The 16,472-nt window shown below is 40.0% G+C and overlaps 1 protein-coding gene across 7 annotated transcripts in view; it reads right to left on the reverse strand.

Annotated features, from left to right (window-relative positions):
• CLHC1 (clathrin heavy chain linker domain containing 1) overlaps positions 1 to 16,472 on the reverse strand; it is a 75,771-nt gene that overhangs the window by 31,793 nt on the left and 27,506 nt on the right. For all 7 annotated transcript variants that reach the window (XM_017859004.1, XM_017858999.1, XM_017859005.1 and 4 more), the window contains 4 exons: positions 16,072 to 16,273; positions 15,846 to 15,958; positions 15,380 to 15,464; positions 12,672 to 12,778 (listed from right to left, as the gene is read on the reverse strand). In XM_017859004.1, the coding sequence (XP_017714493.1) occupies positions 12,672 to 12,778; positions 15,380 to 15,464; positions 15,846 to 15,958; positions 16,072 to 16,273 (507 nt within the window). The remainder of the gene's footprint in view (positions 1 to 12,671; positions 12,779 to 15,379; positions 15,465 to 15,845; positions 15,959 to 16,071; positions 16,274 to 16,472) is intronic.

The raw sequence follows: 16,472 nt of genomic DNA on the forward strand, positions 1-16,472 counted from the left end.
GACGGAGTCTTGCTCTGCCGCCCAGGCTGGAGTGCAGTGGCCAGCTCTCAGCTCACTGCAAGCTCCGCCTCCCGGGTTCACGCCATTCTCCTGTCTCAGCCTCCCCAGTAGCTGGGACTACAGGCGCCCGCCTCGTCGCCCGGCTAGTTTTTTGTATTTTTTAGTAGAGACGGGGTTTCACCGTATTAGCCAGGATGGTCTCGATCTCCTGACCTCGTGATCCGCCCGTCTCAGCCTCCCAAAGTGCTGGGATTACAGGCTTGAGACACCGCGCCCGGCCTAAAAGCTGTTTTTTAAAAATAAAAACTGTATATCTGTATATATTTAAGGTCTACAACATGATGTTTGATATACATAGTGAAACGATTAATATGTCAAGCTACTCAATACATCCATCACCTCTGTGTGTGTGTGTGTGTGTGCACGTCTGTGTTGAGAACACTTACACTCCACTCTCTTAGCAACTGTTTTTTTTTTTTTTTTTGAGATGGGGTATCATTCTGTTGCCGGTCTGGAGTACAGTGGTGTGATCATAGCGCACTGCAGCCTCAAACTCCTGGGCTCAAGCAATCCTCTTGCCTCAGCCTTCCAACTAGCTGATACTACAGGTATGTGCCACCATGCTCAGCCATGCAATTTCAATTTTGCAGTATAGTATTATTAACTGTAGTCAACATGCTATACATTTATCCTACATAACTCAAACTTTGTATCCTCTGACAAACATTTCCCTATTTCCCCCCACCTACCCTATCCTTAGTTACCACCATTCCACTCTCTGCTTCTATGAATTCGACTTTTTTGGATTCCACATATAAATGAGATCATGTACTATTTGTGTTTCTGTGCCTAGTTTAGTTCACTTAGTGTAATGTCCTCCAGGTTTATCCATATTGTTGTATCTGATGAAAGAAATTAAAGAAGACACAAATAAATGGAGAGATATACCATGCTATGAACTGGAAGAATTAATACTGTTAAAATATCCAGGAAGGCAGAGCAAGATGGCTGAATAGAAGCCTCCACTGATTGCCCTCCCCACAGGAACAACAAATTTAACTGTCTATATGGCTGGGCGTGGTGGTTTACGCCTATAATCCCAGCACTTCGGGAGGCAGGCAGATCACTTGAGGTCAGGAATTCGAGACCAGCCTGGCCAACATGGTGAAACCCCATCTCTACTAAAAATACAAAAATTACCCAGGCATGGTGGCAGGCACCTGTAATCCCAGCTACTGGGGAGTCTGAGGCAGGAGAATCACTTGAACCTGGGAGGCAGATGATGCAGTGAGCCATCGCACCACTGCACTCCAGCCTGGGTGACAGAGTGAGACTCTGTCTCAAAAACAAACAAACAAACAAACAAAAAACAAAAAACAACTATCTACACAAAAAACACCTTCATAAGAACCAAAAGTCAGTTGTGTAATCACAGCACCTGATTATACCTTCATGTTACTGAAAGAGGCACTGAAAAGGGTAGGAAAGACAGTACTGAACTGCCAACTCAACACTCCCCCATCCTTTGGCAGTGGCCATGTGCCATGGAGAACCTGTGCTTCGGGGAGGGAGAGTGCAGTGATTGTAGGAGTTTGCATTGGAACTCAGTTCTGCCCTTCCACAGTGGAAAGCAACATCAGGCAGAACTCAGCCAATTCTCATGTGGGAAGCAGTTAGACCAGCCCTAGCCAGAAGAGAATCATCTATCCCAGCAGGTTGGAATTTGAGCTCTGGCAAGCCTCACCACCACACCCTCAACTGCTTTGGGGTCCTAAATAAACTTGAAAGGCAGTCTACACTACAAGGACTGCAACTCCTGGGTAAGTACTAGAACTGTGCTGGACTCACAGCCAGTGGACCTGGAGGGCATATTACCTAGTAAGAAATCAGATGACGTGACCGAAGGAGTATTTGTGCCACCACTCCCCCAACCCAGGGAGTGCAGCTCACAGCTGTGAAAGAGAGTCCTTCCTTCCACTTGAGGCGAGGAGATGGAAGAGTAGAGGACTTTGTCTTGCAATTTGGATACCAGCTAAGCCATAATAGGATAGGAAACCAGGGAGAGTCATGAGGCCCCTATTCCAGGCCCCCCAAGCTCCTGGACAACATTTCTAGACACACACTGGTCAGAAGGGAAGCCACTGTCTTGAAAGGAAGGACCCAATCCTGGCAGGACTCATCACCTGCTGACTAAACAGCCCTTGAGCCCTGAATAATCAGAAGCAGTAGCCAGGTAGTACATGCTGTGTGCCTTGAGTAAGACTCTGAGATATACTGGCTTCAGGTGTGACCCAGCACATTCCCAGCATCAGGCTATGAGGAGAGACTCCTTTTTCTTGAGAAAAGCAGAAGAGTAAAAAAGACTGTCTTGCAGCTTAGGTACCAGCTTGGCCATAGTGAGGTAGAGCACCAAGCAAGCTCTTGGGGTCCCCAATTCCAGCACTTGGTTCTTGGACAGCATTTATGGACCTACCCTGAACCAGAGGGGAGCCCACTGCCCTGAGGGGTGAGTTTCAGGACTGGCAGCATTCACCACTAGCTGACTAAAGAGCCTTTGGGTGAACACTGGTGGTAGCCTGGCAGTACTTCCTGTGGGCCTGTGGCAGTGGTATCCATAGGGAGAGACTCCTCTGCTTGTGGGAAGGACAGGAAAAAACGGGAAGGACTTTGTCTTATGGTCTGGGTACAAGCTCAGCCACAATAGCATATAGTGCCAGGTAGATTCATAAAGTTTCCAACTCTAAGCCCTGGCTCCCGATGGTATCTCTGGAGCCACCCAGGCCCAGGGAACTTGCTACCATGAAGGGAAAAAAACAAGCCTGGATGGCTTCACCACCTGTTGATTGTAGAGCCCTAGGCCTTCAGCAAACTAGGAGGTAGCCATGTAGTGGTTACAGTGGGCCTTGGACAAGACCCAGTGCTGTGCTGGCTTCAGGTCTGACCTAGTATACTCCCAGAGCTGGTGACCACAGTGGTGCTAGTGTTCTACCCCTTCTCCAGCTCCAGACAGCTCAGCACAGATCTGAGGCAGTCTAGCTAACAAGGACTGTGACTTGGAGAGACTCCATTCTGGGGGAGAAAGTAATTGAAAAGAACAAGAATTATCTGGCAATCCAGAGAATTCTTTTGGATCTTATCCAAAACCACAAAGGTGGTACCTATAATGCAGATATGGTTGCAGTAACCAAAAACTTAGATCACAACACCCAAGTCTCTCCTTGAATATCTGGAAAGCCTTCCCAAAAACGACAGGTACAAACGAGCTCAGACTGAAGACCACAATAAATACCCAATTCTTCAATGCCCAGACACAGATAAACATCCACAAGCATCAAGACCAACCAGGAAAACATGATCTTACCAAACGAACTAAATAAGGTAACAGGGACCAATCCCAGAAAGACAAATTTATGTGACCTTTCAGGCAGAGAATTCAAAATCGCTGTTTTGAGGAAACTCAACAAAATTTAAGATAACACAGAGACGGAATCCAGAATCCTATCAGATAAATTTAACAAAGAGATTGAAATAATTAAAAAGAGACAAGCATAAATTCTGGAGTTGAAAAATGCAATTGACATGCTGAAGAATGCATCAAAGTCTCTTAGGAGCAGAATTAATCAAGCAGAAGATTAGTGATCTTGAAGTCAGACTATCTGAAAATACACAGTGAGAGGAGACAAAAGAAAAAAGAATAAATAAGAATAAGGCACATGTGGCCGGGCGCGGTGGCTCAAGCCTGTAATCCCAGCACTTTGGGAGGCCGAGGCGGACGGATCACAAAGTCAGGAGATCGAGACCATCCTGGCTAACACAGTGAAACCCCTCTCTACTAAAAAATACGAAAACTAGCCAGGCGAGGTGGCGGGCGCCTGTAGTCCCAGCTACTCGGGAGGCTGGGGCAGGAGAATGGCGTGAACCCGGGAGGCTGAGCTTGCAGTGAGCTGAGATCCGGCCACTGCACTCCCGCCTGGGCGACAGAGTGAGACTCTGTCTCAAAAAAAAAAAAAAAAAAAAAAAAAAAAAAAAAGAATAAGGCACATGTTCAAGATCTAGAAAATAACCTCAAAAGTGCAAAACAAGGAGTTATTGGTCTTAAAGAGGAGGTAGAAAGAGAGAGATGGGGTAGAAAGTTTATTCAAAGGGATAACACCTGGCTGGGTACGGTGGCTCATACCTGTAATCCCAACACTTTGGGAGGCCGAGGAGGGCGGATCACCTGAGGTCAGGAGTGTGAGACAAGCTGGGCCAACATGGCAAAACCAAGTCTCTACTAAAAAATACAAAAATCAGCTGGGTGTGGTGGTGCACCTGTAGTTTCAGCTATTCAGGAGGCTGAGCCAGAAGAATTGCTTGAACCCAGGAGGCAGAGGTTGCAGTGAGCTGAGATCATGCCACTGCACTTGAGCCTGGGTGACAGAGCGTGACTCTGTCTCAAAAAATCCAAAAGAAACAAAAGGGATAATACCAGCGAACTTTCCAAACCTAGAGAAAGCTATCATTATTCAAGTACAAGAGGTTATAGAACACCAAGCAGATGTAACCCAAAGAAGACTACCTCAAGGTATTTAATAATCAAACTCCCAAAGGTCAAGGATAAAGAAAAGATCCTAAAAGCAGCAAGAGAAAATAAATGACATACAATGGAGTTCCAATATGTCTGGCAGGAGACATTTTAGTGGAAACCTCTCAGGCCAGTAGAGAGTGGCAGGACATGTTTAAAGTGTTGAAGAAAAAAAAAATTTACCCTAGAATAATATATCTGGCAAAAAATATCCTTCAAACATGAAAGAGAAATAAAGACTACCCCAGACAAACAAGCTGAGAGATTTCATCAACATCATACTTGTCCCTTAAGAAATGCTGAGGTGGCCAGGTGCGGTGGCTCACGCCTGTATTCCAGCACTTTGGGAGGCTGAGGCGGGAGCATTGCCTGAGCTCAGGAGTTCGCAACCAGCCTGGGCAACATGGTGAAACCCCATTTCTACTAAAATACAAAAAAACTAGCTGGATGTGCCAGCATGCACCTGTAGTCCCACCTATTTGGGAGGCTGAAGCAGGAGAACTGCTTGAACCCACGAGGCAGAGGTTGCAGTGAGCCAAGATCATGCCACTGCACTCCAGCCTGGACAACAGAGCGAGACTCCATCTCAAAAACAAAAAAAAAAGAAGGAAAAAAAGAAATGCTGAGGGGAGTACTTCAATTAGAAAGAAAAGGATATTAATGAGCAATAAGAAAGTATCTAAAGGTACAAAACCCACTGGTAATAGTAAGTTCACACAAAAAAGACAGTATTATAACACTGTAATTGTGTGTAAATTACTCATATCTTAAGTAGAAAGTCTAAAAGATGAACTGATCAAAATAATTACTATAAAACTTTTAAGACATTGACAGTACAATAAGATATAAATAGAAACAACAAAAAAATTAAAAGCTAGGGGACAAAGTTAAAGTGTAGAGTTTTATTAGTTTTCTCTGTTTCTTTGTTAGTTTTTTGTTTGTTTATGCAATCAGTGTTAAGTTGTCATCAGTTTATAATAATGTGTTATAAGATATTATTTGCAAGTCTCATGATAACCTCAAATCAAAAAACATACAATGGACACTCAAAAAATAAGAAGCAAGAAATTCAAACATACCACCAGAAAAAATCATCTTCACCAAAAGAAAGTCAGGAAGGAAGAGAAGACCATGAAACAACCACGAAATAACAAAATGACAGGAGTGAGTCCTTACTTAACAATATCAAGTGAATGTTAACAGACTAAACTTTCCAATCAAAAGACATAGAGTGGGCCAGACACAGTGGCTCACATCTGTAATCTCAGCACTTTGGGAGGCCAAGGCAGGAGGATCACCTGAACCCAGGAGTTCACGGCCAGCCCAGGCAACAGGGCGAGATCCTGTCTCCACAAAAAATTTTAAAAATTAGCCAAGTGTGGTGGTGCATGCCTGTGGTCCCAGCTACTTGAGAGGGTGAGATGGTAGGATCACTTGAGCCCAGGAGGTTGAGACTGAAGTGTGCTGTGTTTACACCACTGCACTAAAGCCTGGGTGACAGAAAAAGATTGTCTTAAAAAAAAAAAAAGTGACTGAATGGATAATAAAAAAATAAGACCCAATGATCTGTTGCTTACAAGAAACACTTCATCTTTAAAGACACATATAAACTGAAAATAAAGCAATGGAAAAAGACATTCCATGCAAATGGAAACCAAAAAAGAGCAGGAGTAGACAAAATAGATTTCAAGATAAAACTATAAAATAGACAAAGAAAGTCATTATATAATGATAAAGGGTTAAATTCAACAAGAGGACCTCTTGTTGAATTGCATATATATTCAACAATTATAAATATATATGCCCCTAACACTGGAGCACCCAGCTACATAAAGCAAATATTATTACAGCTAAAGAGAGAAATAGACCCCAATGCAATACTAGTTGAAGACTTCAACACCCTCACTTTCAGCATCGGACAGATCATCCAGACAGAAAATCAATGCAGAATCATCAGACTTAATCTGCACTATAGACAAAATGGACCTAATAGATATTTACAGAACATATCACCCAACAGCTGAAAAATACACATTTTTCTTCTTAGCACATGGATCATTCTCAAGGAAAGATCATATGTTAGTCCACAAAGCAAGTATTAAAACATTCAAAAAATTGAAATAATATCAAGCATCTTCTCTGATCACAGTGAAATAAAACTAGAAATCAATAATAAGAGGAATTTTTGAAACTATACAAATAAGGAAACTAAACAATATGCTCCTGAGTGACCAGTGGTTCAATGAAGAGATTAGAAAGAAATTTAAAGATTTCTTGAAACAAACAACAATGGAAACACAACCTACCAAAACCTATGGGATAACAATGAAAGCCGCACTAAGAAAAAAGTTTATAGCTATAAGTGTTTACATCAAAAAAGAAGAAAAACTTCAAATAAACACTTTAATGATGCATCTTAAAGAACCAGAAAAGCAAAAGCAAACCAAACCCAAAGTTTTTAGAAGAAAAGAAACAATAAAGATCAGAGCAGAAATAAATGAAATTGAAATGATGAAAACAATTATAAAATCAATGAAGAGTTAAAAAAAAAAATCGACAAACCCTTAGCTAAACTGAGTAAGATAAAAAGAGAGACGACCCAAATAAATAAAATCAGAGATGAAAAAGGAGATGTTACAACCAATACCACAGAAATTCAAAGGAGCATTATAGGTTACTATGAGCAACTATATGCCAATAAATTGGAAAACCTAGAAGAAATGAATAAATTCTTAGACACATACAACCCACCAATACTGAACCATGAAGAAATCCAAAACCTGAACAGACCAATAAGTAATGAGACTGAAGCTGTAATATAAAGTTTCCCAGAAAAGAAAAGCCTAGGACCTGATGGCTTTACTACTGACTCTACCAAACATCTAAAAAAGAACCAATACGAATCCTACTCAAGCTATTCCAAAAAATAGAAGCAGAGGAAATACTTCTAAACTCGTTCTACAAGGCCAGTATTACCCTAATATGAAAACCAGACAAAGATATATCAAAAAAGAAAACTGCATGTCAATAATTCTGATAAACATTGATGCAAGAATCATCAACAAAATACTAGTAAACCAAATCCAATAACACATTAAAAAAATCATTCATCATGACCAAGTGGGATTTATCCTGGGGATGCAAGGATGGTTCAACATAAAGAAATGAATCAATGTAATGTATTATATACCAATAGAATGAAGGACAAACATTATATGATAATTTCAAGTGATGCTGAAAAAGCATTTAATAAAATTCAACATCCTTCATGATAAAACCCATAAAAATATCTGGGGATAGAAGGAATATATCTCAACATCATAAAAGCAATATATGACAGAACCACAGCTAGAATCATACTGAATGGGAGGAAACTGAAAGCCCTTCCTGTAAGATCTGGAACACAACAAAGATGCCCACTTTCACCACTGGTATTCAACATAGTACTGAAAGTCCTACTTAGAGCAATCAGACAAGAAAAAGAAATAAAGGGCATCCAAATTGGAAAGGAAGAAATTAAATTATCTTTGTTTTCTGATGACATAACCTTACATTTGAAAAAAAATCTAGCCAGGCGCGGTGGCTCATGCCTGTAATCCCACCACTTTGGAAGGCCGAGGCATGTGAATCATCTGAGGTCAGGAGTTTCAGACCAGCCTGACCAACATGGTGAAACCCCGTCTCCACTAAAAATACAAAAATTAGCTGGGCGTGGTGGCAGGTACCTGTAATCCCAGTTACTCGGGAGGCTGAGGCTGGTGAATTGCTTGAACCCAGGAGGCAGAGGTTGCAGTGAGCTGAGATTGCGCCATTGCACTCCAGCCTGGGGGACAAGAGCAAGACTTCATCTCAAAAAAAAAAAAAAGTGAAAGAAAAAAATCTCGAGACTCCACCAAAAAACCATTAGAGGCCAAGCATGGTGGCTAATGCCTATAATCCCAACACTTTGGGAGGACAAGGCAGGCCAATCACTTGAGGGCAGGAGTTCAAGACCAGACTGGCCAACATGGCAAAACTCCATCTCTACTAATAATACAAAAAATTAGTTGGGCCTGGCGGTACGTGCCCATTGTCCCAGTGACTCAGGAGGCTGAGGCAGGAGAATCACTTGAACCTGGGAAGCGGAGGTTGCAGTGAGCTGAGATTGCGCCACTGCACTCCAGCCTGTGTGATGGAGAGAGACTCTGTCTCCAAAAAAAAAAAAACTATGAGAACTGATAAACTCAGAAAAGTTGAAAGATACAAAATCAACATATAAAAATCAATGCATTTCTATATGCCAACAACAAACAATCTGAAAAAGAAATTTTCAAAAGTAATCCTGCTTATGGCCACAAATTAAATACCTAGAATTAACCAAAGCATTGAAAGAGATCTATAATTAAAACTATAAAACACTGATGAAAGAAACTGAAGAGGACACACAAAAAATGGAAAGATATTCCATGTTCATGGATTGGAAAAATTAAGTACTGTTAAAATATCTATACTACCCAAAGCAATCTACAGATTTAATGCAATCCCTATCAAAATACCATGAAGTTATTCACAGAAATAGAAGAAACAACCCCCAAAATTATATGGAACCACAAAGACCCAGAATAGCCAAAAACCATCCTACGCAAAAAGAACAAAACTGGAGGAATAACATTAGCTAACTTCAAATTATACTACAGAGCTATAGTAACCAAAACAGCATGGTAATGGAATAAAAACAGATGCACAGACCAATGGAACAGAATAGAGAACCCAGAAACAAATCCACACACCTATAGTGAACTCACTTTTGACAAAGGTGCCAAGAACATACACTGGGGAAAAGACAGTCTTTTCAGTAAATGGTGCCAGGAAAACTGAATATCCATATGCAGAAAAATGAAACTAGGCCCCTATCTCTTGTCATATAAAAAAACAAATCAAAATGGATTAAAGATTTAAATCTAAGACCTCAAATTATGAAACCACTACAAGAAAACATTGGGGAAATTCTCTAGGACATTGGTCTGGGTAAAAATTTCTGGCATAATACTCCACAAGCACAGGCAATTGAAGAAAAAAATGGACAAATGGGATCATATCAAGGTAAAACGCTTCTGCACAGAAAGGATACAATCAACAAAGTGAAGAGACAACCCACAGAATGGGAGAAAATATGTGCAAACTACCTGTCTAACAAGGAATTAATAACCAGAATACGTAAGGAACTCAAACAATTCCATAGGAAAACAATCTAATAATCTGATTAAAAATAGGCAAAAGATGGCCAGGCACAGTGGCTCATGCCTGTAATCCCAGCATTTTGGGAGGTGGGTGGATCACCTAAGGTTGGGAGTTCGAGACCAACCTGACCAACATGGTAAAACCCCATCTCCACTAAAAATACAAAATTAGCTACGCGTGGTGGTGCATGCTTGTAATCCCAGTTACTAGGGAGGTTGAGGTAAGAGAACCACTTGAACCCGGGAGGCGGAGGTTGCCGTGAGCCAAGATTGCACCATTGCATTCCAGCCTGGGCAACAAGAGAGAAACTCTGTCAAAAAAAAAAACACTTGATCATTAAAAAGTCAGGAAACAACAGGTGCTGGAGGGGATGTGGAGAAACAGGAAGACTTTTACACTGTTGGTGGGACTGTAAACTAGTTCAACCATTGTGGAAGACAGTGTGGCGATTCCTCAGGGATCTACAACTAGAAATACCATTTGACCCAGCCATCCCATTACTGGGTATATACCCAAAGGATTATAAATCATGCTGCTGTAAAGACACACGCACACGTATGTTTATTGTGGCACTATTCACAATAGCAAAGACTTGGAACCAACCCAAATGTCCCACAATGATAGACTGCATTAAGAAAATGTGGCACATATACACCATGGAATACCAAGCAGCCGTAAAAAAGGGTGAGTTCATGTGCTTTGTAGGGACATGGATGGAGCTGGAAACCATCATTCTCAGCAAACTATCGCAAGGACAAAAAAACCAAACACTCAACCACCGCATGTTCTCACTCCTAGGTGGGAATTGAACAATGAGAACACTTCGACACAGGAAGGGGAACATCACTGTTGTGGGGTGGGGGGAGGGGGGAGGGATAGCATTAGGAGATATACCTAATGTAAATGACGAGTTAAAGGGTAAAATAAATGGCAAGAGATTGGAATAGACATTTCTCAAAAGAAGACATACAAATGGCAAACAGGCATATGAAAAGGTGCTCCACATCACTGATCATTAGAGACATGAAAATCAAAACTACAGTGAGATATCATCTCAGCCCAGTTAAAACAGCTTTTACCCAAGAGTCAGACAATAAGAAATGCTGGCAAGGATGTGGAGAAAAGGAAACCCCTGTACACTGTTGGTGGAAATGTAAATTAGTACAACCACTATGGAAAACAGTTTGGAGGTTCCTAAAAAAACAAAAAATTGGGCTACCATATGATCCAGCAATCCTATGATTAATGCAGCACTATTCACAATAGCCAAGATTTGGAAGCAACCTAAGTATCCATCAACAGACAAATGGATAAAGAAAATGTGGTATGTATAGGCAATGGAGTACTATTCAGTCATAAAAAAGAATGAGATCCTATCATTTGCAACAGCATGGATGGAACTGGTGGTCATTATGTTAAGTGAAATAAGCCAGGCACTGAAAGACAAACCTCACATGCTCTCATTTATTTGTGGAGTTAAAAATAAAAACAATTGAACTCATGAACATAGTAGAAGGATGGTTACCAGAGGCTATGAAGGGTAGTAGGGGAGTTGGATGGGGGAGGTGGGGCTATTTAATGGGTTAAAAAAATAGTTAAATTGTTAAAATGGCCATACTGCCCAAAGCAGAGAAATCTACAAAGCAGGGAACTATAAAACCACAATGATATACCATCTTACACCAATCAGAATGGCTATTAATAAAAAGTCAAAAAACAACCGATGTTGGAGAGGATGTGGAGAAAAGGGAATGCTTATACATTTTTGGTGGGAATGTAAATTAGTACAATCTCTATGGAATACAGTATGGAAATTTCTCAGAGCTAAAAACACAACTACCATTCAATCCAGAAATTCCACTACTGGGTATCTACCCAAAGGAAAAGAAACCATTATATGAAAAAGACACCTGCACTCATTATGTTCATCATAGCACTATTCACAATAGCAAAGTCAGAGAATCAACCTAAGTGTCCATCAAGGGATGACTGGATAAAGAAAACACACACACACACAGAAACACACACACACCACCGAATACTACTCAGCCATAAAATAAAACTGAACGCCATTATCCTAAGTAAAATAACTTAGGACGAGAAAAGGACGAGAGAACTAGGAAGTAGTGGGAAGAGAGGGATACTGAGGGGCATGAGGGAACTTTTGAGTGATAATCTCATGGGTGTATGCATATGTCAAAGGTTATCAAATTGGGCTGGGCGCGATGGCTCATGCCTGTAATCCCAGTACTTTGGGAGGCCAAAGTGGGCAGATTGCCTAAGGTCAGGAGTTTGAGACCAGCCTGGCCAACATGGTGAAACCCTGTCTGAACTAAAAGTACAAAAAATTTAGCTGGGTGTGGTGGCACACACCTGTAATCCCAGCTACTTGGGAGGCTGAGGCGGGAGAATCACTTGAACCCGGGAGGCAGAAGTGGCAGTGAGCCAAGATTGCACACTGCACTCCAGCCTGGACGATAAGAGTGAAACTCTGTCTCACAAAAAAAAAGAAAAAAAAAAAAAAACTTACCAAATTGTGTGCTTTAATATGTACAATTTGTTGTATTATGTCAATTTACCACAAGGAAGCTGTGTTTTAAAAGAATGTGGAGCAAATTTGACAAAATATTAACATTTATTTAATCTTGACAGTGAGTACATTGGTGTTAATGTTTCTCCATACTTTTCTATATACTTAAAATCGTTCATAATATAATTTAGAAAATCTAATCAAACCCCTAATGTTACTGCTAAGCAAACTGAGTAAATGGTAGAGAGAGGGCTGGGGTCTAGACCTCTAGACACCCAGTTTAACGCTTTATCCATTTTATGAGAGAAAAAGTAGTAAATTTGCATACATATATAAGGTTCAGAGAGAAATGCTTACCCTTAAATGTATTCATCGTACCAATGTTTCGAAGAATTCTTCTAGGACTGTTTGCTGCATAACAAGCTGCCTTTTCATATTCACCAAGTGAGATTAACTCATTAAATCTATAGGCATCACATTTTATAATGTGTTATAATGACACAAAAAGAGAAAAAACTGATTAGAAATGTTTAATACAGACCAAATATAGTGGCATAAAGATATGGAAAACAAAAGGAATTCTAATAAACTGTAACTAGAATAATTCACCCTGTAAGACGTTCTTTGAAATCTTTCTCTAATATTCTGTTGGGTTTTTTTTTTAAGTCTCAGAACAAAACTCCCACCTGCTAGCTAACTTTGAACATGATCCTAAACTTTATTCGTATAGCACTTACAGCAAGCCATAGAGAATGGAAGAAAGAACTTGAATTTATTATGAACTCAGATATTTTTCCCCACATACCATCTCCACATGAAAAAGTACTGGTATCAGAGGAAAGAAGGGCAACCTGCTTAGAAATGCCACCTAAAGGATATACTAATTGAAGACAGAAGCTGCTAAATTGGGCCGGGCGTGGTGGCTCATGCCTGTAATCCCAGTACTTTGGGAGGCCGAGGCGGGGGGGATCATGAGGTCAGGAGATCGAGACCATCCTGGCTAACATGGTGAAACCCCGTCTCTACTAAAAATATTAAAAAAAAAAAAATTTAGCCAGGTATGGTGGCATATGCCTGTAGTTCCATCTGCTCAGGAGGCTGAGGCAGGAGAATCACCTGAACCCGGGAGGCAGAGCATGCAGTGAGCCGAGATTGCGCCACTGCACTCCAGCCTGGGCCACAGAGCTAGACTCCATCTCAAAAAAAAAAAAAAAAAAAGAAGCTGCCAAATTGGAGATCAAGAGGTGTCCTTGGTATTCAGAAGCCTATGTTGTTCTGCCAGGCAACAGGCTCCCAATCAAAGATTAACACAAGAAGGAAAGATAATAGTTAAGATAACTTAAGCCTCTACTCCTCTTCCTATGGCAAAAGGTCTTCAACTCAGTCCTTACCTCACAATTAATACAACTAGGATAAACAGAAGTTACATAGTGCTGCAAATGAATGTAGAGCCCCAGGCGGAAAACCTACTAAAGTAATATTAAGCAAAATACATAAAACTTTCTATCTCAATGAGGGTTTTTCTCTCATATCAAACTGTCAGACTTAGAGAAGCATTACAGTGTAAAGAAATAATATGAGCTTTTGTGCTCTCCCCAAAATTATCTTTACCCCCTTCTTTTTACCATACCAACCTTCCAATTAACAGTTGAAAACTGTTTAACATATAAAGACCAGGAATATTACATATGTTCATTACAGATAAGCCTCATAGCCTGTGAATTAACCTCTTAAATAATATAGTCTTACTATGTATTAAAAATGTTTAAAAATGCACATGCATGTTAAACACCAAAGGAGCAGCTGTGTGGGGAAAAACGGAGGGAAAAGGAATTGAAGACAGGAGGAATGATACACAGCGGGATGTCAACTATAACAAATTTCTACAAAAACAGCTGAAGTTGGCCAGGCGCGGTGGCTCAAGCCTGTAATCCCAGCACTTTGGGAGGCCGAGANCAAAATGTTAACTTCTTGCTAAATTGGTACACAGAATAACATTTTGTTAATGTTATTCTCTGTATTTTTATGAATACTTGAAATATTTGATAAAAGTAATATTTGATAAAAAATAAAGTATAAAAAAGGATACAGTCAAATCTCTTTAATATTCTATTATATACTATATATAATAACTGAAGTATTATGGAGAAATATGCCTTCTTAATAAGTCATGGGATAGAAATAATGAGAAAGAAAGGACTGAATTGGCTAGAATAATCTGAATCAGGAAGACATTCTCAAAAACATTTTGTAACATCAGGTTGATAGCTAGGAAATGTAAGAAAAATACAGGCTGAGATTCCCTTATCCTAAATGCTTGGGACCAGAAGTGTTTTGGATTTCAGATTTTTTCATATTTTGGAATATATGCATATACATAATGAGATATCTTGGGGATGAGACCCAAGTCTAAACATAAAATTTATATTTCATATATACCATATACACATAGCCTGAAGGTAGTTTTATATAATACTGTTTTTTTTTGAGTCTTGCACCATTGCTTGGGCTAGAGTGTGCAGTGGCACAATCTCAGCTCACTGCAACCTCTGCCTCCCAGGTTCAAGCAATTCTCCTGCCTCATCCTCCCTAGTAGCTGGCATTACAGGCATCCGCCACCACGTCTAGCTAATTTTTTGTATTTTTAGTAGAGATGGGGTTTCACCATATTGGCCAGGCTGGTCTTGAACTCCTGACCTTGTGATTCACCCGCCTCAGCCTCCCAAAGTGTTGGGATTACAGGCGTGAGCCACTGTGCCTGGCCAGTAATTTTATATAATATTTCTAATAATTTTGTGCATGAAACAAAATTTGTGTACGTTGATCCATCAGAAAACACAGGTATCACTATCTCATGTCAGTGCTCAAAATTTTTTGGATTTTAGAGCATTTCAGATTTCAAATTTTCGGATTAGGAATGCTTAACCTGTATAAATAAAACATATCAACATTATAATCCTCTTATCTCCTCTGAAAAACCTCCTAGATTCCCAATCTGGTATTTTATTCACAAAGAATCTATGAAAAAATATAATTCTGAAAATTAAAGCTTTTAAAATAGTTGCCTTTCAATGTAGTGAAGCATAATTTCAGCTTTTTTTGCCCTGCGTGGATCATCTTCCATTAGTTCTTCAACAATGCCTTGGTCACCTGTAAATATTGAAAGTACCACTGGAAGATATTTAAGGTTACTTATCAATAGAAAACAATAAACATACATGTGTTTAATACCAACAACTTATTGCTATAGATCTTAACAGCATCAACCTCTTCTAAAACTTAGTGGCCTCCTCGTCCCTTGCCTCCTTATGTTGATGTACGTTTTCAGGCATTCTGTCTTTGGCTCACCAAGTCTATTCTTTACTAATTACCTATTATCTGTTGAAGGAAGAAACCCATAGGGTAACAGAGAACTAGCTGAAGTATGTTTTTGCTTTATTTTAACTCAGCCTAAGAAAACCCCATTCTAACTTTCTAGGGGAAAAAAAGTCTTCCATTATTGCTACTAATTTAAAAATACAGATAATCTACCTTGTAAATATTTGGTTTTCTGAATTTGCTCCACAAAGTCTTGAAATGGGCTGCTCATATCAGATTTTACCCATGAAGTAAGTGCCTGTGAAATTATCTGCAGTCTTTGATGACTATAAAGATAAAAAACGTCAATAACATACTGAGCCTAAAATCAAATGGTGGAATATTAGAATAAACACAAATAAAACTCCAAACTTCAAAAACATATAATCAACTTCCATACCAAAACTGTAATTTTCTGTTCAGATTTTCAGCTACATCTCGCCGTTTTAATAACACAATCATTTCTTCATCTAAATCAGACTTCCTCTGAGCTGGCACATATTTTATCAACATAGCTTGTTTAATTTCTGCATATTTATCTTCAAGATGTTTCATGTATTTAGTGAGAGCATCTAGATTCATGGATTCTTGGAGAGTCATGCCTACGGGAAAAGGGAACAAATCAAACAGGTCAAGCCATGTGTGGGATGCTTGTGTTCAAAGAGCAAGTCTTAGAAAGACAGTTCACTATGTTAAGAAACAATTTAGCCGGGCGCGGTGGCTCAAGCCTGTAATCCCAGCACTTTGGGAGGCCGAGACGGGCGGATCACGAGGTCAGGAGATCGAGACCATCCTGGCTAA

Source organism: Rhinopithecus bieti, unplaced genomic scaffold, assembly GCF_001698545.2.
Source record: "Rhinopithecus bieti isolate Rb0 unplaced genomic scaffold, ASM169854v2 scaffold_47995, whole genome shotgun sequence".
NCBI classification, from domain to species: domain Eukaryota; kingdom Metazoa; phylum Chordata; class Mammalia; order Primates; family Cercopithecidae; genus Rhinopithecus; species Rhinopithecus bieti.